The sequence below is a fragment of the Psittacula echo genome (assembly GCF_963264785.1).
Source record: "Psittacula echo genome assembly, contig: SCAFFOLD_118, whole genome shotgun sequence".
Taxonomy (NCBI): Eukaryota; Metazoa; Chordata; class Aves; order Psittaciformes; family Psittacidae; genus Psittacula; species Psittacula echo.
In genome coordinates this window covers 57233-82324 of record NW_027664218.1, presented here as the reverse complement: position 1 = coordinate 82324, position 25092 = coordinate 57233, and the positions used below count along the sequence as shown (strand labels likewise).

The following is a 25092-nucleotide window of genomic DNA, read 5'->3' as shown; positions in this document are numbered from 1 at the left end:
TCTCCTTCTATGGGGTCCCTATGGGTCCCTTCTCCTTCTATGGGGTCCCTGTGTTGCCATGTGTGCCCTCTCCTTCTATGGGGTCCTTATGGGTCCCTTCTCCTTCTATGGGGTCCCTGTCTCCCTATGGGTCCCCTATGGGTCCCCTCTCCTTCTATGGGGTCTCCATGGGTCCCTTCTCCTTCTATGGGGTCCCTGTCTCCCTATGGGTCCCCTGGGGTCCCCTCTCCTTCTATGGGGTCCCTATGGGTCCCTTCTCCTTCTATGGGGTCCCTGTGTTGCCATGTGTGCCCTCTCCTTCTATGGGGTCCTTATGGGTCCCTTCTCCTTCTATGGGGTCCCTATCTTCCTATGGATCCCCTATGGGTCCCCTCTCCTCCTATGGGGTCTCCATGGGTCCCTTCTCCTTCTATGGGGTCCCTGTCTCCCTATGGGTCCCCTGGGGTCCCCTCTCCTTCTATGGGGTCCTTATGGGTCCCCTCTCCTTCTGTGGGGTCCCTGTCTCCCTATGGGTCCCCTATGGGTCCCCTCTCCTCCTATGGGGTCTCTATGGGTCCCTTCTCCTTCTATGGGGTCCCTGTGTCCCCATGGGTCCTCTGGGGTCCCCTTTCCTTCTATGGGGTCCCCATCTATCCCCTGGGCTCCTCTCTTCTCCTATGGAGCCCCCATGTCCCAGTCACCACCACCTCCATCCCCATGTCCCCCTCCCCACATCCCACCCATCTCCATCCCCGTGTCGCCACCCCCCATGGCACCCCCTTCTCCCCCCATAGCACCCCCTCCTCACCCCATAGCACCCCCTTGTCCCCCCGGCAGCAACCTGGAGGGCTTCCTGGAGGAGTTTGCTGACATCTCCAAGGAGGACCAGATCAAGAAGCTCCACGACCTGCTGGGGCCCCACATGCTGCGGCGCCTCAAGGCCGACGTCTTCAAGAACATGCCAGCCAAGACCGAGCTCATCGTCAGGGTGGAGCTGAGCCCCATGCAGAAGTAGGTGGCACCCCATAGCACCCATAGGAACCCATAGGAACCCATTGGAACTTCTTGATACCCGTCAGAACCCATGGTACCCATAGGTACCCATTAGAACCCGTTGATACCCATCAGAACCCATAGCACCCATAGGTACCCGTAGGTACCCATTAGAACCCGTTGATACCCGTCAGAACCCATAGCACCCATAGGTACCCATAGGTACCCATTAGAACCCGTTGATACCCGTCAGAACCCATAGCACCCATAGGTACCCGTAGGTACCCATTAGAACCCGTTGATACCCATCAGAACCCATAGCACCCATAGGTACCCATAGGTACCCATTAGAACCCGTTGATACCCATCAGAACCCATAGCACCCATAGGTACCCATAGGTACCCATTAGAACCCGTTGATACCCGTCAGAACCCATAGCACCCATAGGTACCCATAGGTACCCATTAGAACCCGTTGATACCCGTCAGAACCCATAGCACCCATAGGTACCCATAGGTACCCATTAGAACCCGTTGATACCCATCAGAACCCATAGCACCCATAAGTACCCGTAGGTACCCATTAGAACCCGTTGATACCCGTCAGAACCCATAGCACCCATAGGTACCCGTAGGTACCCATTAGAACCCGTTGATACCCATCAGAACCCATAGCACCCATAGGTACCCATAGGTACTCATTAGAACCCGTTGATACCCGTCAGAACCCATAGCACCCATAGGTACCCATAGGTACCCATTAGAACCCGTTGATACCCGTCAGAACCCATAGCACCCATAGGTACCCATAGGTACCCATTAGAACCCGTTGATACCCATCAGAACCCATAGCACCCATAAGTACCCGTAGGTACCCATTAGAACCCGTTGATACCCGTCAGAACCCATAGCACCCATAGGTACCCATAGGTACCCATTAGAACCCGTTGATACCCATCAGAACCCATAGCACCCATAGGTACCCATAGGTACTCATTAGAACCCGTTGATACCCGTCAGAACCCATAGCACCCATAGGTACCCATAGGTACCCATTAGAACCCGTTGATACCCGTCAGAACCCATAGCACCCATAGGTACCCATAGGTACCCATTAGAACCCGTTGATACCCATCAGAACCCATAGCACCCATAAGTACCCGTAGGTACCCATTAGAACCCGTTGATACCCGTCAGAACCCATAGCACCCATAGGTACCCATCAGAACCCATAGCACCCATAGATCCGCATAATAACCCATAAACACCTATAGCACCCATAGATACCCATCAGAACCCATAGACACCCATAGCACCCATAGCACCCATAAATACCCATCAGAACCCATAGCACCCATAGCACCCATAGGTACCCATCAGAACTCATAGACACCCATAGCACCCATAGATACCCATCAGAACCCATAGCACCCATAGGCACTTACGAGAACCAATAAAGACCATCAGCACCCATAGAACCTATAGACACCCCATAGCACCCATAGCTATGGTGACACCCATCAGCACCCATAGACACCCCACAGCCGCATTGGGATGCTCCCAGCCCCGTTCCCATAGGAAGCACTCCACATCCCTCCTTCCCAGCCCCATTGGGATGCTCCCAGCCCCATTGGGATGCTCCCGGCCCCATTCCCATAGGAAGCACTCCACATCCCTCCTTCCCAGCCCCATTGGGATGCTCCCGGCCCCATTCCCATAGGAAGCACTCCACATCCCTCCTTCCCAGCCCCATTGGGATGCTCCCATCCCCATTGGGATGCTCCCGGCCCCATTGGGATGCTCCCAGCCCCATTGGGATGCTCCCAGCCCCATTCCCATAGGAAGCACTCCACATCCCTCCTTCCCATCCCCATTGGGATGCTCCCGGCCCCATTGGGATGCTCCCAGCCCCATTCCCATAGGAAGCACTCCACATCCCTCCTTCCCAGCCCCATTGGGATGCTCCCATCCCCATTGGGATGCTCCCGGCCCCATTCCCATAGGAAGCACTCCACATCCCTCCTTCCCATCCCCATTGGGATGCTCCCAGCCCCATTGGGATGCTCCCAGCCCCATTCCCATAGGAAGCACTGCACATCCCTCCTTCCCATCCCCATTGGGATGCTCCCGGCCCCATTGGGATGCTCCTGGCCCCATTCCCATAGGAAGCACTCCACATCCCTCCTTCCCATCCCCATTGGGATGCTCCCAGCCCCATTGGGATGCTCCCGGCCCCATTCCCATAGGAAGCACTGCACATCCCTCCTTCCCATCCCCATTGGGATGCTCCCAGCCCCATTGGGATGCTCCCGGCCCCATTCCCATAGGAAGCACTCCACATCCCTCCTTCCCATCCCCATTGGGATGCTCCCAGCCCCATTGGGATGCTCCCGGCCCCATTCCCATAGGAAGCACTGCACATCCCTCCTTCCCATCCCCATTGGGATGCTCCCAGCCCCATTGGGATGCTCCCGGCCCCATTCCCATAGGAAGCACTGCACATCCCTCCTTCCCATCCCCATTGGGATGCTCCCAGCCCCATTGGGATGCTCCCGGCCCCATTCCCATAGGAAGCACTCCACATCCCTCCTTCCCATCCCCATTGGGATGCTCCCAGCCCCATTGGGATGCTCCCGGCCCCATTCCCATAGGAAGCACTCCACATCCCTCCTTCCCAGCCCCATTGGGATGCTCCCGGCCCCATTCCCATAGGAAGCACTCCACATCCCTCCTTCCCATCCCCATTGGGATGCTCCCAGCCCCATTGGGATGCTCCCAGCCCCATTCCCATAGGAAGCACTCCACATCCCTCCTTCCCATCCCCATTGGGATGCTCCCAGCCCCATTGGGATGCTCCCGGCCCCATTCCCATAGGAAGCACTCCACATCCCTCCTTCCCATCCCCATTGGGATGCTCCCATCCCCATTGGGATGCTCCCAGCCCCATTCCCATAGGAAGCACTCCACATCCCTCCTTCCCATCCCCATTGGGATGCTCCCGGCCCCATTGGGATGCTCCCGGCCCCATTCCCATAGGAAGCACTCCACATCCCTCCTTCCCATCCCCATTGGGATGCTCCCAGCCCCATTGGGATGCTCCCAGCCCCATTCCCATAGGAAGCACTCCACATCCCTCCTTCCCATCCCCATTGGGATGCTCCCAGCCCCATTGGGATGCTCCCGGCCCCATTCCCAGCCCCATTCCCATAGGAAGTACTACAAGTACATCCTGACCCGGAACTTCGAGGCGCTCAACTCGCGGGGCGGAGGGAACCAGGTCTCGCTCCTCAACATCATGATGGACCTCAAGAAGTGCTGCAACCACCCCTACCTGTTCCCTGTGGCCGCCATGGTGAGACGGGGAGTGGGGAGGGGGTATGGGGTATGGGGTATGGGGTATGGGATATGGGGTATGGGGTATGGGGTATGGGATATGGGATATGGGGTATGGGATATGGGATATGGGGTATGGGGTATGGGGTATGGGGTATGGGGTATGGGATATGGGGTATGGGGTATGGGGTATGGGATATGGGGTATGGGGTATGGGGTATGGGGTATGGGATATGGGATATGGGGTATGGGATATGGGGTATGGGGTATGGGGTATGGGGTATGGGGTATGGGATATGGGATATGGGGTATGGGATATGGGGTATGGGGTATGGGGTATGGGATATGGGGTATGGGGTATGGGGTATGGGGTATGGGATATGGGGTATGGGGTATGGGGTATGGGGTATGGGGTATGGGGTATGGGATATGGGGTATGGGATATGGGTATGGGGTATGGGATATGGGATATGGGGTATGGGATATGGGGTATGGGATATGGGATATGGGGTATGGGATATGGGGTATGGGGTATGGGGTATGGGATATGGGGTATGGGGTATGGGGTATGGGGTATGGGATATGGGATATGGGGTATGGGGTATGGGATATGGGGTATGGGATATGGGATATGGGGTATGGGATAGGGGATATGGGGTATGGGGTATGGGGTATGGGATATGGGGTATGGGATATGGGGTATGGGGTATGGGGTATGGGGTATGGGGTATGGGATATGGGGTATGGGGTATGGGGTATGGGATATGGGGTATGGGGTATGGGGTATGGGGTATGGGATATGGGATATGGGGTATGGGATATGGGGTATGGGGTATGGGGTATGGGGTATGGGGTATGGGGTATGGGATATGGGGTATGGGATATGGGGTATGGGGTATGGGATATGGGGTATGGGATATGGGATATGGGGTATGGGGTATGGGATATGGGGTATGGGGTATGGGGTATGGGATATGGGGTATGGGGTATGGGGTATGGGGTATGGGATATGGGATATGGGGTATGGGGTATGGGATATGGGGTATGGGGTATGGGATATGGGGTATGGGGTATGGGGTATGGGATATGGGGTATGGGATATGGGATATGGGATATGGGGTATGGGGTATGGGGTATGGGGTATGGGATATGGGGTATGGGATATGGGGTATGGGGTATGGGGTATGGGATATGGGGTATGGGGTATGGGGTATGGGATATGGGGTATGGGATATGGGGTATGGGATATGGGGTATGGGGTATGGGATATGGGGTATGGGATATGGGGTATGGGATATGGGGTATGGGGTATGGGGTATGGGATATGGGGTATGGGATATGGGGTATGGGGTATGGGGTATGGGGTGTGGGATATGGGGTATGGGATATGGGGTATGGGATATGGGATATGGGATATGGGATATGGGGTATGGGATATGGGGTATGGGGTATGGGATATGGGGTATGGGATATGGGATATGGGGTATGGGATAGGGGATATGGGGTATGGGGTATGGGGTATGGGATATGGGGTATGGGATATGGGGTATGGGGTATGGGGTATGGGGTATGGGGTATGGGATATGGGGTATGGGATATGGGGTATGGGGTATGGGGTATGGGATATGGGGTATGGGGTATGGGATATGGGGTATGGGGTATGGGGTATGGGGTATGGGATATGGGATATGGGGTATGGGATATGGGGTATGGGGTATGGGATATGGGATATGGGGTATGGGGTATGGGGTATGGGATATGGGGTATGGGATATGGGGTATGGGGTATGGGGTATGGGATATGGGGTATGGGATATGGGATATGGGGTATGGGGTATGGGGTATGGGGTATGGGGTATGGGATATGGGGTATGGGATATGGGATATGGGGTATGGGGTATGGGATATGGGATATGGGGTATGGGGTATGGGATATGGGATATGGGGTATGGGATATGGGGTATGGGGTATGGGGTATGGGATATGGGATATGGGGTATGGGATATGGGGTATGGGGTATGGGATATGGGGTATGGGATATGGGATATGGGATATGGGGTATGGGGTATGGGATATGGGATATGGGGTATGGGATATGGGGTATGGGGTATGAGATATGGGGTATGGGATATGGGATATGGGGTATGGGGTATGGGGTATGGGATATGGGATATGGGATATGGGGTATGGGATATGGGATATGGGATATGGGGTATGGGATATGGGGTATGGGGTATGGGATATGGGGTATGGGGTATGGGGTATGGGATATGGGGTATGGGGTATGGGGTATGGGGTATGGGATATGGGATATGGGGTATGGGATATGGGGTATGGGGTATGGGATATGGGATATGGGGTATGGGGTATGGGATATGGGGTATAGGATATGGGGTATGGGGTATGGGGTATGGGGTATGGGATATGGGGTATGGGGTATGGGGTATGGGGTATGGGGTATGGGGTATGGGATATGGGGTATGGGGTATGGGGTATGGGGTATGGGATATGGGGTATGGGGTATGGGATATGGGGTATGGGGTATGGGATATGGGGTATGGGGTATGGGGTATGGGGTATGGGGTATGGGGTATGGGATATGGGGTATGGGATATGGGGTATGGGGTATGGGATATGGGATATGGGGTATGGGGTATGGGATATGGGGTATGGGGTATGGGATATGGGGTATGGGGTATGGGATATGGGGTATGGGGTATGGGATATGGGATATGGGGTATGGGGTATGGGATATGGGATATGGGGTATGGGGTATGGGATATGGGGTATGGGATATGGGATATGGGATATGGGGTATGGGGTATGGGGTATGGGGTATGGGATATGGGGTATGGGGTATGGGATATGGGGTATGGGGTATGGGGTATGGGGTATGGGATATGGGGTATGGGATATGGGATATGGGGTATGGGGTATGGGGTATGGGATATGGGGTATGGGGTATGGGATATGGGATATGGGGTATGGGGTATGGGGTATGGGATATGGGATATGGGGTATGGGGTATGGGGTATGGGGTATGGGATATGGGGTATGGGGTATGGGGTATGGGATATGGGATATGGGGTATGGGGTATGGGGTATGGGATATGGGATATGGGATATGGGATATGGGGTATGGGGTATGGGGTATGGGGTATGGGATATGAGATATGGGATATGGAGTATGGGGTATGGGGTATGGGGTATGGGATATGGGGTATGGGATATGGGGTATGGGATATGGGGTATGGGGTATGGGGTATGGGGTGTGGGATATGGGGTATGGGGTATGGGATATGGGATATGGGGTATGGGGTATGGGATATGGGATATGGGGTATGGGATATGGGGTATGGGGTATGGGGTATGGGATATGGGGTATGAGGTATGGGATATGGGATATGGGGTATGGGGTATGGGATATGGGGTATGGGGTATGGGATATGGGGTATGGGGTATGGGGTATGGGGTATGGGATATGGGGTATGGGGTATGGGGTATGGGATATGGGATATGGGGTATGGGATATGGGATATGGGGTATGGGATATGGGATATGGGATATGGGGTATGGGGTATGGGGTATGGGATATGGGATATGGGGTATGGGATATGGGGTATGGGATATGGGGTATGGGGTATGGGGTATGGGGTATGGGGTATGGGATATGGGGTATGGGGTATGGGATATGGGATATGGGGTATGGGATATGGGGTATGGGATATGGGGTATGGGGTATGGGGTATGGGGTATGGGATATGGGGTATGGGATATGGGGTATGGGGTATGGGATATGGGATATGGGGTATGGGGTATGGGATATGGGGTATGGGATATGGGGTATGGGGTATGGGATATGGGGACATTGGGGCTTCACCCTGGAGAGCAATGGGAGGGACATAGGGGGAAACAAGAGGCTATGGGGTGCTGTAGGTTGCTATAGGGGTGCTCTCGGTTACTGTGGGATGCTATAGGGTGCTATGGGCGTGCTGTCTGTTACTATGGGGTGCTGTAGGCTGCTACAGGGTGCTATGGGGTGCTATGGGGGTGTTGTCAGTTACTATGGGGTGCTGTAGGGTGCTATAGGGTGCTATGGGGTGCTATAGGGTGCTATGCGGTCCTATGGGGTGCTATAGGGTGCTATGGGGTGCTATAGGGTGCTATGGGGGTGCTGTCTGTTACTGTGGGGTGCTATAGGATGCTATAGGGTGCTATAGGGTGCTATAGGGGTGCTATAGGGTGCTGTAGGGTGCTATGGGGTGCTATAGGGTGCTATAGGGTGCTATAGGGGTGCTATAGGGTGCTATAGGGGTGCTATAGGGTGCTGTGGGGTGCTGTGGGGTGCTGTGGGGATGCTGTGGGGTGCTATAGGGTGCTATGGGGTGCTGTGGGGTGCTATAGGGTGCTATAGGGTGCTATGGGGTGCTGTGGGGTGCTATAGGGTGCTATAGGGTGCTATAGGGTGCTATGGGGTGCTATAGGGTGCTATAGGGTGCTATGGGGTGCTATGGGGTGCTATAGGGTGCTATAGGGTGCTATGGGGTGCTATAGGGTGCTATAGGGTGCTATAGGGTGCTATAGGGTGCTATGGGGTGCTATAGGGTGCTATAGGGTGCTATTGGGTGCTATAGGGTGCTATGGGGTGCTATAGGGTGCTATGGGGTGCTATAGGGTGCTATAGGGTGCTATGGGGTGCTATAGGGTGCTATAGGGTGCTATGGGGTGCTATAGGGTGCTATAGGGTGCTATGGGGTGCTATGGGGTGCTATAGGGTGCTATGGGGTGCTATAGGGTGCTATAGGGTGCTATGGGGTGCTATGGGGTGCTATAGGGTGCTATGGGGTGCTATAGGGTGCTATAGGGTGCTATGGGGTGCCATAGGGTGCTATAGGGTGCTATGGGGTGCTATAGGGTGCTATAGGGTGCTATAGGGTGCTATGGGGTGCTATAGGGTGCTATAGGGTGCTATGGGGTGCTATGGGGTGCTATGGGGTGCTATAGGGTGCTATGGGGTGCTATGGGGTGCTATGGGGTGCTATGGGGTGCTATAGGGTGCTATGGGGTGCTATAGGGTGCTATAGGGTGCTATGGGGTGCTATAGGGTGCTATAGGGTGCTATGGGGTGCTCTGGGGTGCTATAGGGTGCTATGGGGTGCTATAGGGTGCTATAGGGTGCTATTGGGTGCTATAGGGTGCTATGGGGTGCTATAGGGTGCTATGGGGTGCTATAGGGTGCTATAGGGTGCTATGGGGTGCTATAGGGTGCTATAGGGTGCTATGGGGTGCTATAGGGTGCTATAGGGTGCTATGGGGTGCTATGGGGTGCTATAGGGTGCTATGGGGTGCTATAGGGTGCTATGGGGTGCTCTGGGGTGCTCTGGGGTGCTCTGGGGGAGCTGTGGGGGAGCTGTCGGTTACCCTGGGGGTGTCGCCGCCGTCCGCAGGAGTCCCCGAAGCTGCCGAGCGGTGCCTACGAGGGGGGGGCGCTCATCAAGGCCTCGGGGAAGCTGCTGCTGCTCCAGAAGATGCTGCGGAAGCTCAAGGAGCAGAACCACCGCGTGCTCATCTTCTCCCAGGTGACCCCGGGCCCGGCCGGGACCCTAGGGGTGCCCCGTGGCACCTATAGGGGCTCTATAGATACCCTATGGGTACCCCATGGATACCCCATGGCACCTATAGGGGCTCTATGGATACCCTGTGGATACCCCATGGCACCTATAGGAGCTCTATAGATACCCTATGGATACCCTATGGATACCCTATGGCACCTATAGGTGCTCTATAGATACCCTATGGATACCCTATGGATACCCTATGGATACCCCATGGCACCTATAGGTGCTCTATAGATACCCTATGGATACCCTGTGGATATCCTATGGATACCCTATGGCACCTATAGGTGCTCTATAGATACCCTATGGATACCCTATGGATACCCTATGGCACCTATAGGTGCTCTATAGATACCCTATGGATACCCTATGGATACCCTATGGATACCCCATGGCACCTATAGGTGCTCTATAGATACCCTATGGATACCCTGTGGATACCCTATGGATACCCTATGGCACCTATAGGTGCTCTATAGATACCCTATGGATACCCTATGGATACCCTATGGCACCTATAGGTGCTCTATAGATACCCTATGGATACCCTATGGATACCCTATGGATACCCCATGGCACCTATAGGTGCTCTATAGATACCCTATGGATACCCTGTGGATACCCTATGGATACCCTATGGCACCTATAGGTGCTCTATAGATACCCTATGGATACCCTATGGATACCCTATGGCACCTATAGGTGCTCTATAGATACCCTATGGATACCCTATGGATACCCCATGGCACCTATAGGTGCTCTATAGATACCCTATGGATACCCTGTGGATACCCTATGGATACCCTATGGCACCTATAGGTGCTCTATAGATACCCTATGGATACCCTATGGATACCCTATGGCACCTATAGGGGCTCTATAGATACCCCATGGATACCCCATGGCACCTATAGGTGCTCTATAGATACCCTATGGATACCCTGTGGATACCCTATGGATACCCCATGGCACCTATAGGTGCTCTATAGATACCCTATGGATACCCTGTGGATACCCTATGGATACCCTATGGATACCCTATGGATACCCTATGGCACCTATAGGTGCTCTATAGCCTCTGTAGATACCCTATGGATACCCTATGGATACCCTATGGCACCTATAGGTACTCTATAGCATCTGTAGATACCCTATAGATACCCTATGGATACCCTATGGCACCTATAGGTACTCTATAGCCTCTGTAGATACCCTATAGATACCCTATGGATACCCTATGGCACCTATAGGTGCTCTATAGCATCTGTAGGTACCCTATGGCATCTATAGATACTCTATAGATACCCTATGGATACCCTATGGATACTCTATGGATACCCTTTGGCACCTATAGGTGCTCTATAGCCTCTGTAGATACCCTATAGATACCCTATTGATACCCTATGGCACCTATAGGTGCTCTATAGCCTCTGTAGATACCCTATAGATACCCTATAGATACGCTATGGCACCTATAGGTGCTTTATAGCCTCTGTAGATACCCTATGGATACCCTATGGATACCCTATGGCATCTATAGGTACTCTATAGCATCTGTAGATACCCTATAGATATCCTATGGCATCTATAGGTACTCTATAACATCTGTAGATAACCCAAAGATACCCTGTGGCATTTATAGATAGTCTATAGCATCTGTAGATACCCTATCGATACCCTATGGCATCTATAGGTACTCTATAGCATCTGTAGATACCCTATAGATACCCTATAGATACCCTATGGCATCTATAGATACTCTATGACATCTGTAGATACCCTATGGATACCCTATGGATACCCTATGGCATCTATAGGTACTCTATAGCATCTGTAGATACCCTATGGATACCCTATGGCATCTATAGGTACTCTATAACATCTTTAGATAATCCTATAGATACCTTGTGGCATCTATAGGTACTCTATAACATCTGTAGATACTCTATATATACTGTATGGATACCCAATGGCATCCATAGCACCCATAGACACCCATAACAACCTTTAGCACCCATAGACACCCATAGCACCCTGTAGCATCCATCGCACCCATAGACACCCATAGCAACCTATAACATCCATAGCACCCATAGACACCCATAGCAACCTATAACATCCATAGCACCCATAGACACCCATAGCAACCTTTAGCACCCATAGACACCCATAGCACCCTGTAGCATCCATCGCACCCATAGACACCCATAGCAACCTATAACATCCATAGCACCCATAGACACCCATAACAACCTTTAGCACCCATAGACACCCATAGCACCCTGTAGCATCCATAGCACCCATAGACACCCATAGCAACCTATAACATCCATAGCACCCATAGACACCCATAGCAACCTATAATATCCATAGCACCCATAGACACCCATAGCAACCTTTAGCACCCATAGACACCCATAGCAACCTATAACATCCATAGCACCCTTAGACACCCATAGCACCCTGTAGCATCCATTGCACCCATAGACATCCATAGCAACCTATAGCATCCCTAGCACCCATAGACATCCATAGACACCCATAGCAGCCTATAACATCCATAGCACCCATAGACACCCATAGCAACCTTTAGCACCCATAGACACCCATATCAGCCTTTAGCACCCATAGACATCCATAGCAACCTAAAACATCCGTAGCACCCATAGACACCCATAGCAACCTATAGCATCCCTAGCACCCATAGACATCCATAGACACCCATAGCAGCCTATAACATCCATAGCACCCATAGACACCCATAACAACCTTTAGCACCCATAGACACCCATAGCAACCTATAACATCCATAACACCCATAGACACCCATAGGAACATATAACACCCATAGCAACCTCTAGCACCCACATAGACACCCCATAGCAACCTATAGCCCCCCTAGCCAGCCACCCCATAGCACCCAGTGCTCCCAGTGTAACCAGTGCCCGCAGATGACGAAGATGCTGGACCTGCTCGAGGACTTCCTGGACTACGAGGGCTACAAGTACGAGCGCATCGACGGCGGCATCACGGGCGCCCTGCGCCAGGAGGCCATCGACCGCTTCAACGGTAGCACCCAATGGGGGGCACCCATGGGTGGGGGGCACCCATAGGTATGGGGGTAGTCAATGGGTGTGGGTCACTATGGGGTAGTCAATGGGAGGGGGTGATGGGCATCAGGAGGCCGTTGACTGCGTCAATGGTGGCACCCATGGGTGGGGGCACCCATAGGTATGGGGGCAGTCAATGGGTGTGGGTCACTATGGGGTAGTCAATGGTAGGGGATGATGGGCATCAAGAGGCCGTTGACTGCGTCAATGGTGGCACCCATGGGTGGGGGCACCCATAGGTATGGGGGCAGTCAATGGGTGTGGGTCACTATGGGGTAGTCAATGGTAGGGGATGATGGGCATCAAGAGGCCGTTGACTGCGTCAATGGTGGCACCCAATGGGGGGCACCCATGGGTGGGGGGCACCCATAGGTATGGGGGTAGTCAATGGGTGTGGGTCACTATGGGGTAGTCAATGGTAGGGGATGATGGGCATCAAGAGGCCGTTGACTGCGTCAATGGTGGCACCCATGGGTGGGGGCACCCATAGGTAGGGGGTAGTCAATGGGTGTGGGTCACTATGGGGTAGTCAATGGGAGGGGGTGATGGGCATCAGGAGGCCGTTGACTGCGTCAATGGTGGCACCCAATGGGGGGCACCCATGGGTGGGGGGCACCCATAGGTATGGGGGTAGTCAATGGGTGTGGGTCACTATGGGGTAGTCAATGGTAGGGGTTGATGGGCATCAGGAAGCTGTTGACAGTGTCAATGGTGGCACCCATGGGTGGGGGGCACCCATTGTTTGGGGGTCAGTATGGGGTAGGGGGTAGTCAGTGGGTGGGGTTGATGGGCATCAGGAGGCCATTGACTGTGGCACCCATGGGTGGGGGGCACCCATAGGTATGTGGGTAGTCAATGGGTGTGGGTCACTATGGGGTAGTCAATGGGAGGGGGTGATTGGCATCAGGAGGCCATTGACTGCGTCAATGGTGGCACCCATGGGTGGGGGCACCCATGGGTGGGGGGGTCAGTATGGGGTAGGGGGTAGTCAATGGGTGGAGGGCAAAAGGGGTTTGGAGGGACATAGAGGGTGGTGGGGGGCACCCATGGGTGGGGGGGACACGGGCTTGGGGGCAACCATGGGGTGCTGTGGCCACTGATGCCAGGGGTTATGGGGTGCTATGGGGGGCTATAGGAGCTATAGGGGGCTCTAGGGAGTGCTGTGCGTGCTGATGCTGGGGAGGCAGCAACAGGGGCTCTGGGTGTCTGGGGGGGTCTATAGGGGCCTATAGGGTGCTATAGGGGTCTCTGGGTGCTATAGGGGTTTCTGGGTGCTATAGGGGACTGTGGGGGTCTATAGGGCTCTATGGGTGCTATAGGGGTCTGTGGGGGTCTATAGGGGTCTATGGGGTGCTGTAGGGGTCTATGGGTGCTATAGGAGTCTATGGGTGCTATAGGGGTCTATAGGGGTCTATAGGGGTCTATAGGGGTCTATGGGTGCTATAGAGGTCTGTGGGGTTCTATAGGGGTCTATAGGTGTCTATAGCGGTCTTTGGGGGTTTATAGGGGTCTATGGGTGCTATAGGGGTATGTGGGGGTCTATAGGGGTCTATGGGTGCTATAGGGGTCTATGGGTGATATAGGGTTCTATGGGGTGCTATAGGGGTCTGTGGGTGCTATAGGAGTCTGTGGGTGCTATACGGGTCTGTGGGTGTTATACGGGTCTGTGGGTGCTATAGGGGTCTATGGGTGCTATAGGGGTCTGTAGGGGTCTATGGGTGATATAGGGTTCTATGGGGTGATATAGGGGTCTGTGGGTGCTATACGGGACTGTGGGTGCTATAGGGGTCTGTGGGTGCCATAGGGGTCTATGGAGGTCTATAGGGGTCTGTGGGTGCTATAGGGGTCTATGGAGGTCTATAGGGGTCTCTGGGTGCTATAGGGGTCTTGTGGGGGTCTGTAGGGGTCTATGGGGTGCTGTAGGGGTCTATGGGTGCAATAGGGGTCTATAGGGGTCTATGGGGGTCTATAGGGGCCTATAGGGGGTGCTGTGGGCGCTGACGCCGGGGGGGCAGCGCCGGGGGCGCAGCAGTTCTGTTTCCTGCTCTCGACACGGGCCGGGGGCCTCGGCATCAACCTGGCGACCGCCGACACCGTCGTCATCTTCGACTCCGACTGGAACCCCCACAACGACATCCAGGTCCTGAGCCCCCCTCAGCACCCCCATGGCACCCCCATAGACACCCATGGTACCCAGCACTCACCTGGTCCCCATACCCCATACCCCATATCCCATACCCCATATCCCATACCCCATATCCCATACCCCATACCCCATATCCCATACCCCATATCCCATATCCCATACCCCATACCCCATACCCCATATCCCATACCCCATATCCCATATCCCATATCCCATACCCCATACCCCATATCCCATACCCCATATCCCATACCCCATATCCCATATCCCATATCCCATACCCCATACCCCATATCCCATACCCCATATCCCATACCCCATATCCCATACCCCATACCCCATATCCCATACCCCATATCCCATACCCCATACCCCATATCCCATACCCCATACCCCATATCCCATACCCCATATCCCATACCCCATACCCCATACCCCATACTCCATACCCCATATCCCATACCCCATACCCCATACCCCATACCCCATACCCCATACCCCATATCCCATACCCCATACTCCATATCCCATACCCCATACCCCATACCCCATACCCCATATCCCATACCCCATATCCCATACCCCATATCCCATATCCCATACCCCATATCCCATACCCCATACTCCATATCCCATACCCCATACCCCATACCCCATACCCCATACCCCATACCCCATATCCCATACCCCATATCCCATATCCCATACCCCATATCCCATACCCCATACCCCATACCCCATATCCCATACCCCATATCCCATATCCCATATCCCATACCCCATACCCCATATCCCATACCCCATATCCCATACCCCATATCCCATACCCCATACCCCATATCCCATACCCCATATCCCATACCCCATACCCCATATCCCATACCCCATACCCCATATCCCATACCCCATATCCCATACCCCATACCCCATACCCCATACTCCATACCCCATATCCCATACCCCATACCCCATACCCCATACCCCATACCCCATACCCCATATCCCATACCCCATACTCCATATCCCATACCCCATACCCCATACCCCATACCCCATATCCCATACCCCATATCCCATACCCCATACCCCATACCCCATATCCCATACCCCATACCCCACACCCCACATCCCATACCCCATACCCCATATCCCATACCCCATATCCCATACCCCATATCCCATACCCCATACCCCATATCCCATACCCCATATCCCATACCCCGTACCCCATAGCCCATACACTATATCCCATTCCCCATTCCCCATATCCAAGCATACCACATTGGTTTGGCCAATGCTATACCCCACGTCTCCATCTCCCATACCCCCTATCCCACCCTATTCCACGACATTCCATGCTATCCCATGACCTTCCATTCTATCCCACATTCCACGCTCTCCCATCTCCCCATTGCAGCCATTCAACCACTCACAAGTCCACCACCATCCCCCCCATCCCCATCTCCCGCCCCGATCCCGCCACATTCCAAGCCATCCCATAACATTCCGTGCTCTCCGGTCTCCCTCTCCCTACCCCCGGCAGGCGTTCAGCCGCGCGCACCGCATCGGCCAGGCCAACAAGGTGATGATCTACCGCTTCGTGACGCGCGCGTCGGTGGAGGAGCGCATCACGCAGGTGGCCAAGCGCAAGATGATGCTCACGCACCTGGTGGTGCGCCCGGGGCTGGGCTCCAAGGCCGGCTCCATGTCCAAGCAGGAGCTCGATGACATCCTCAAGTTCGGCACCGAGGAGCTCTTCAAGGATGAGAATGAGGGTGAGGAGAAAGGGAGGACGTGAAGGTGATGGTGGGACGTGGAGGTGATGGTGGGACGTGAAGGCGATGGTGGGACGTGATGGTGATGGTGGGACGTGGAGGTGATGGTGGGACGTGAAGGCGATGGTGGGACGTGAAGGCGATGGTGGGACGTGAAGGTGATGGTGGGACGTGGAGGTGATGGTGGGACGTGAAGGTGTTGGTGGGACGTGAAGGTCTTGGTGGGACGTGAAGGTGTTGGTGGGACGTGAAGGTCTTGGTGGGACGTGAAGGTCTTGGTGGGACGTGAAGGTCTTGGTGGGACGTGAAGGTGATGGTGGGACGTGAAGGTCTTGGTGGGACGTGAAGGTCTTGGTGGGACGTGAAGGTGATGGTGGGACGTGAAGGTGATGGTGGGACGTGAAGGTGATGGTGGGACGTGAAGGTGATGGTGGGACGTGGAGGCGATGGTGGGACGTGAAGGCGATGGTGGGACGTGAAGGCGATGGTGGGACGTGAAGGCGATGGTGGGACGTGGAGGCGATGGTGGGACGTGGAGGCGATGGTGGGACGTGAAGGCGATGGTGGGACGTGAAGGCGATGGTGGGACGTGAAGGCGATGGTGGGACGTGGAGGCGATGGTGGGACGTGGAGGCGATGGTGGGACGTGAAGGTGATGGTGGGACGTGAAGGTGATGGTGGGACGTGGAGGTGATGGTGGGACGTGAAGGCGATGGTGGGACGTGGAGGTGATGGTGGGACGTGGAGGTGATGGTGGGACGTGGAGGCGATGGTGGGACGTGGAGGCGATGGTGGGACGTGGAGGCGATGGTGGGACGTGGAGGCGATGGTGGGACGTGGAGGCGATGGTGGGACGTGGAGGCGATGGTGGGACGTGGAGGTGATGGTGGGACGTGAAGGCGATGGTGGGACGTGGAGGTGATGGTGGGACGTGAAGGCGATGGTGGGACGTGAAGGCGATGGTGGGACGTGAAGGTGATGGTGGGACGTGGAGGTGATGGTGGGACGTGAAGGTGATGGTGGGACGTGGAGGTGATGGTGGGACGTGGAGGTGATGGTGGGACGTGAAGGCGATGGTGGGACGTGAAGGCGATGGTGGGACGTGAAGGTGATGGTGGGACGTGGAGGTGATGGTGGGACGTGGAGGTGATGGTGGGACGTGAAGGTGATGGTGGGACGTGGAGGTGATGGTGGGACGTGGAGGTGATGGTGGGACGTGGAGGTGATGGTGGGACGTGAAGGTGATGGTGGGACGTGAAGGTCTTGGTGGGACGTGAAGGTCTTGGTGGGACGTGAAGGTCTTGGTGGGACGTGAAGGTGATGGTGGGACGTGAAGGTGTTGGTGGGACGTGAAGGTGATGGTGGGACGTGAAGGTGTTGGTGGGACGTGAAGGTGATGGTGGGACGTGAAGGTGTTGGTGGGACGTGAAGGTCTTGGTGGGACGTGAAGGTCTTGGTGGGACGTGAAGGTGATGGTGGGACGTGAAGGTGTTGGTGGGACGTGAAGGTCTTGGTGGGGCGTGAAGGTCTTGGTGGGGCGTGAAGGTGATGGTGGGATGTGAAGGTGTTGGTGGGACGTGAAGGTCTTGGTGGGACGTGAAGGTCTTGGTGGGGCGTGAAGGTGATGGTGGGATGTGAAGGTCTTGATGGGACGCGAAGGTCTTGGTGGGACGCGAAGGTCTTGATGGGACGTGAAGGTGATGGTGGGACGTGAAGGTCTTGATGGGATGTGAAGGTCTTGGTGGGACGTCATGCCAAGGTCTCGTTGGGCCATGCCAAGGCCCTGTTGGGCCATATTGGACCATGTTGACCCATGTCAAGGCCATGTTGGCCCACACTGGCCCACGTTGGCCCATGCCAAGGCCAGGCTGGTCCGTGCCCCCCGATGCGAGCCGCGTGCCACCACGCAGGGGACAACAAGGAGGAGGACAGCAGCGTGATCCACTACGACAACGAGGCCATCGCACGGCTCCTGGACCGCAACCAGGACGCCACCGATGACGCCGACGTGCAGAACATGAACGAGTATCTCAGCTCCTTCAAGGTGGCCCAGTACGTGGTGCGGGAGGAGGACAAGGTGAGCATGGCCATGGGGATGGTGGAGGGGGTGGGACAATGGGGTTGGTGGAGGTGGTGGGATCAATGGGGTTGATGGAGGTGGTGGGACAATGGGGTTGATGGAGGTGATGGGACAATGGGGTTGATGGAGGTGATGGGACAATGGGGTTGATGGAGGTGGTGGGATCAATGGGGTTGATGGAGGTGATGGGACAATGGGGTTGATGGAGGTGGTGGGACAGAGGTGATGGAGGTGATGGGGTCCAAGGAGATGATGGGGACAGGGGAGGTGGAGATGAGGATGGTGGAGATGCTGTTGGTGAAGGGGATGATGGAGGTGGAGGGGATGAGACAGTGGAGATGGGGGCGATGGGGATGACGAGGATGAAGATGATGGCGATGAGTAGATGGAGGGGATGGAGGCGACGAGGGCGATGGAGATGGTGCTGGTGGTAACGGAGCTGGTGGCGATGAGGAGGGGAGGTGACGCAGTTGGGGGGCCGGTGCTGGTGGCGCCGTGAGCCCCAGTGGGGTGCTGGGGGTGCCCCTTGACCGCGTCCCTGCCAGCAGATCGAGGAGATCGAGCGGGAGATCATCAAGCAGGAGGAGAACGTGGACCCCGACTACTGGGAGAAGCTGCTGCGGCACCACTACGAGCAGCAGCAGGAGGACCTGGCCCGCAACCTGGGCAAGGGCAAGCGCGTGCGCAAGCAGGTCAACTACAACGATGCGGCCCAGGAGGACCAAGGTGGGCACTGGGATGGACCGGGATGGACTGGGATGGACTGGGATGCATTGGAAGGGGTTGTTGGGTGCTGTTGGGTGCTACTGGGTGCTGTTGGTTGCCGTTGGGTGCCATTGGTTGTCATTGGTTGCCGTTGGGTGCTGTTGGGTGCTATTGGTTGCCATTGAGTGCCGTTGGGTGCCGTTGAGTGCCGTTGGTTGCCATTGGGTGCCATTGGTTGCCATTGGGTGCCGTTGGGTGCTGTTGGGTGCTATTGGTTGCCATTGAGTGCCGTTGGGTGCCGTTGAGTGCCGTTGGTTGCCATTGGGTGCCATTGGTTGCCATTGGGTGCCGTTGGGTGCTGTTGGTTGTCATTGGTTGCCGTTGGGTGCTGTTGGGTGCTATTGGTTGCCATTGAGTGCCGTTGGGTGCCGTTGAGTGCCGTTGGTTGCCATTGGGTGCCATTGGTTGCCATTGGGTGCCATTGGGTGCTATTGGGTGCCATTGGTTGCCGTTGAGTGCTGTTGGGTGCTATTGGTTGCCATTGAGTGCCGTTGGGTGCCGTTGAGTGCTGTTGGTTGCCATTGGGTGCTGTTGGTTGCCATTGGGTGCCGTTGGGTGCTGTTGGTTGTCATTGGTTGCCGTTGGGTGCTGTTGGGTGCTATTGGTTGCCATTGAGTGCCGTTGGGTGCCGTTGAGTGCCGTTGGTTGCCATTGGGTGCCATTGGTTGCCATTGGGTGCCATTGGGTGCTATTGGGTGCCATTGGTTGCCGTTGGGTGCTGTTGGGTGCTGTTGGTTGCCATTGAGTGCCGTTGGGTGCCGTTGAGTGCCGTTGGTTGCCATTGGGTGCCATTGGTTGCCATTGGGTGCCATTGGGTGCTATTGGGTGCCATTGGTTGCCGTTGAGTGCTGTTGGGTGCTATTGGTTGCCATTGAGTGCCGTTGGGTGCCGTTGAGTGCCGTTGGTTGCCATTGGGTGCCATTGGTTGCCATTGGGTGCCGTTGGGTGCTGTTGGTTGTCATTGGTTGCCGTTGGGTGCTGTTGGGTGCTATTGGTTGCCATTGAGTGCCGTTGGGTGCCGTTGAGTGCCGTTGGTTGCCATTGGGTGCCATTGGGTGCCATTGGTTGCCATTGGGTGCTATTGGGTGCCATTGGTTGCCGTTGAGTGCTGTTGGGTGCTGATGGTTGCCATTGGGTGCCATTGGTTGCCATTGGGTGCCATTGAGTGCCATTGGTTGCCCTTGGGTGCCATTGAGTGCCATTGGGTGCCATTGGCTGCCATTAGTTGCCATTGAGTGCCATTGGGTGCTATTGGTTGCCATTGAGTGCCATTGGTTGCCATTGGTTGCCATTGGGTACCGTTGGTTGCCATTGAGTGCCATTGGGTGCCATTGGTTGCCATTGGGTGCCATTGGGTACCGTTGGTTGCCATTGAGTGCCATTGGGTACCGTTGGTTGCCATTGAGTGCCATTGGGTGCCATTGGTTGCCATTGGGTGCCATTGGGTACCGTTGGTTGCCATTGAGTGCCATTGGGTACCGTTGGTTGCCATTGAGTGCCATTGGGTGCCATTGGTTGCCATTGGGTGCCATTGGGTACCGTTGGTTGCCATTGAGTGCCATTGGGTACCGTTGGGTGCCATTGGGTGCCATTGGGTGCTGTCCATGGTGCTGACGGTGTCCCCCAGATAACCAGTCCGAGTACTCGGTGGGCTCCGAGGAGGAGGACGAGGACTTCGATGAGCGGCCGGAGGGTGAGAGCCCCCCCCATGGACCCCCATTGACCCCCCATTGTCCCCCCATTGTCCCCCCATGGCCCCCATCCTGTGTCCCTTTGTGTCCCCCCCCCATGTCCTCCTGTGTTCCCCCTTGTGCCTCCCTGTCTGGGGAGGGGGGGACCCCCATGTGGGGGTCAGGGTGCTACAGGGAGGGTTGGGGTGCTATAGGGGATGTCAGGGTGCCATAGGGGGGCCAGGGTGCTCTATAGGGGGTCAGGGTGCCATAGGGGCCTCATGGTGCTCTATAGGGGATGTCAGGGTGCCATAGGGGGGTCATGGTGCTCTATAGGGGGTCAGGGTGCCATAGGGGCCTCATGGTGCTCTATAGGAGATCAGGGTGCCATAGGGGCCTCATGGTGCTCTATAGGGGATCAGGGTGCCATAGGGGCCTCATGGTGCTCTATAGGGGATCAGGGTGCCATAGGGGCCTCATGGTGCTCTATAGGGGATCAGGGTGCCATAGGGGCCTCATGGTGCTCTATAGGGGATCAGGGTGCCATAGGGGCCTCATGGTGCTCTATAGGGGATCAGGGTGCCATAGGGGCCTCATGGTGCTCTATAGGGGGTCAGGGTGCCATAGGGGCCTCATGGTGCTCTATAGGGGGTCAGGGTGCCCTAGGTGGGTGCTGACCCCCCGGTCCCCCCCCCAGGCCGCCGTCAGTCCAAGCGGCAGCTCCGCAATGAGAAGGACAAACCCCTGCCTCCGCTGCTGGCCCGGGTCGGGGGCAACATCGAGGTGAGGACGTGGGGACACCCCACAGCGGCCCCATAGAACCCCCCTCTACGGTCCCTTGTCCCCAAGGCCCCTTGTCCCCATAGACCCCATCCCCAGGGTCCCCAATGTCCCCATCCCCATAGACCCCATCCCCGATGTCCCCGATGTCCCCATAGACCCCATCCCCGTAGACCTTGTCCCCAATGTCCCCATCCCCATAGACCCCATCCCCGATGTCCCCGATGTCCCCATAGACCCCATCCCCATAGACCTTGTCCCCAATGTCCCCATCCCCATAGACCCCATCCCCGATGTCCCCGATGTCCCCATAGACCCCATCCCCATAGACCTTGTCCCCAATGACCCCATCCCCATAGACCCCATCCCCAATGTCCCCAATGACCCCATCCCCATAGACCCCATCCCCGATGTCCCCGATGTCCCCAATGTCCCCATCCCCATAGACCCCATCACCAATGACCCCATCCCCATAGACCCCATACCCAGGGTCCCCAATGACCCCATCCCCATAGACCCCCTCCCCTATGTCCCCAATGTCCCCATCCCCATAGACCCCATCACCAATGACCCCATCCCCATAGACCCCATACCCAGGGTCCCCAATGACCCCATCCCCATAGACCCCATCCCCAATGTCCCCAATGTCCCCATCCCCATAGACCCCATCACCAATGATCCACATCCCCATAGACCCCTTCCCCAATGTCCCCAATGTCCCCATACCCAGAGGACCTTGTCCCCAAGGTCCCCATCCTCAATGGCCCCAAGTGTCCCATGGGTGGGGGATCAGGGTGCCATGGGGGGGACCACAACACAAAGGGGGGATATGGGACTTGCTTGGTGTCACCCACCGACAGCCACTGACACCCATTATCAACCATTGACACCCATTGATGCCCATTGCCCCCCATTGCTGCCCATCGCCCCCATCGCCCCCATCGCCCCCATTGCCCCCATTACTCCCATCGCCCCCATTGCCCCCATTACTCCCATCGCCCCCATTGCCCCTATTGTCCCCATTGTTGCCATTGTCCCCATTGTCCCCATTGACCCATTACCCCCATTACCCCCATTGTCCCCATTGCCTCCATCATCCCCATTACCCCATTGCTGTTATTGCCTCCATTATCCCCATCGTCCCTATCTTCCCCGTTGCCCCCATTTACCCCCTTTATCCCCATTACCCCCATTGCCCCCATTGCCCCCATTGCTTCCATTGTTCCAATTACCCCCGTTGCCCCCATTGTCCGCATCGCTTCCATTGCTTCCATCATCCCTATTACCCCCATCGTCCCCATCATCCCCATTGCCCCCATTTACCCCCATTACCCCCATTACTCCCCATTACCCCCATTGCCCCCATTGCCCCCATTGCCCCCATTACCCCCATTACCCCATTGCCCCCATTACCCCCATTACTCCCCATTACCCCCATTGCCCCCATTGCCCCCATTGCCCCCATTACCCCCATTGTCCCCATTACCCCCATTACCCCCATTGTCCCATTACCCCCATCGCCCCCATTGCCCCCGCAGGTGCTGGGGTTCAACACGCGGCAGCGCAAGGCCTTCTTGAACGCGGTGATGAGGTGGGGGATGCCCCCCCAGGACGCCTTCACCTCCCAATGGCTCGTGCGGGACCTGCGTGGCAAGAGCGAGAAGGAGTTCAAGTGGGTGCCAATGGGGACAATGGGGACAATGGGGCAATGGGGACAATGGGGTGGGTGATGATGGGGATGGGAGATACAGGGTGGTGGTATCAGGAATGTCCCCATTGCCCCCATTGCCCCCATTGCCCCCCATTGCCCCCCATTGCCCCCCATTGCCCCCCTTACCCCCCATTGCCCCCATTGCCCCCCAGCCACATGATGAGCCCTTACTCATCCCAGCGCCAGCAGAGTCGGGTTCCTGGGGGCCGGACGAGCCCGTGCCCCCCTCACCCCGACACAAAGTCACCCCCGGGGTCCCCCTGACCCCCCTGGGGGGCCAGCAATGGCCTTGGGGACACCAGAGCGGTGGCAGGACCCGGCCAGGGCCGGCACAGGCCATGGGGCGCTGTGAGGAGGGGACAGGCTGATGGCAAAGGGGCAAATGGGGGCAATGGGGGCAATGGGGGTAATGGGGGTAATGGTGGTAATGGGGGTAATGGGGGCAATGGGGGTAAGGGGGGCAATGGGGACGATGTCCTTGGTTATGGGGACACTGGGGACAAGCTCTATGGGCTTTATGGGTGTCAATGAGCTCTATGGGTGTCAATGAGCTCTATGGGTGTCAGTGGGTGTCAATGGGCTCTATGGGTGTCAATGGGTGTCAATGGGCTCTATGGGTGTCAATGGGCTCTATGGGTGTCAATGGGTGTCAATGGGCTCTATGGGTGTCAATTGGTGTCAATGGGCTCTATGGGCGTCAGTGGGTGTCAATGGGCTCTATGGGTGTCAATGGGTGTCAATGGGCTCTATGGGTGTCCATGGGTGTCAATGGGCTCTATGGGTGTCCATGGGTGTCAATGGGCTCTATGGGTGTCCATGGGTGTCAATGGCCTCTATAGGTGTCTCTGCTGTCCCCTATAGAGCCTACGTGTCGCTCTTCATGGGGCACCTCTGCGAACCTGTGGAGGGCTCTATGGGTGTCAATGGGCTCTATGGGTGTCAGTGGGTGTCAGTGGGCTCTATAGGTGTCCCTTCTGTCCCCTATAGAGCCTACGTGTCGCTCTTCATACGGCACCTCTGTGAGCCTGGGGAGGGCTCTATGGGTGTCAATGGGCTCTATGGGTGTCAATGGGTGTCAATGAGCTCTATGGGTGTCAATGGGCTCTATGGGTGTCAATGGGCTCTATGGGTGT

At 55.9% G+C, this 25092-nt stretch overlaps 1 protein-coding gene across 1 annotated transcript in view; it reads left to right on the top strand.

Moving 5' to 3' along the window:
• LOC308232645 (chromodomain-helicase-DNA-binding protein 3-like) overlaps positions 1-25092 on the top strand; it is a gene marked incomplete at its 5' end in the record, with an annotated part of 60733 nt that overhangs the window by 9032 nt on the left and 26609 nt on the right. Inside the window, 11 exons of the mRNA XM_080639876.1 lie at positions 817-990; positions 4183-4324; positions 9752-9883; positions 12874-12991; positions 15048-15172; positions 16722-16953; positions 18864-19030; positions 19582-19759; positions 21426-21491; positions 22166-22251; positions 23787-23920. Coding sequence (XP_080496002.1) covers positions 817-990; positions 4183-4324; positions 9752-9883; positions 12874-12991; positions 15048-15172; positions 16722-16953; positions 18864-19030; positions 19582-19759; positions 21426-21491; positions 22166-22251; positions 23787-23920 — 1554 coding nt within the window. The remainder of the gene's footprint in view (positions 1-816; positions 991-4182; positions 4325-9751; positions 9884-12873; positions 12992-15047; positions 15173-16721; positions 16954-18863; positions 19031-19581; positions 19760-21425; positions 21492-22165; positions 22252-23786; positions 23921-25092) is intronic.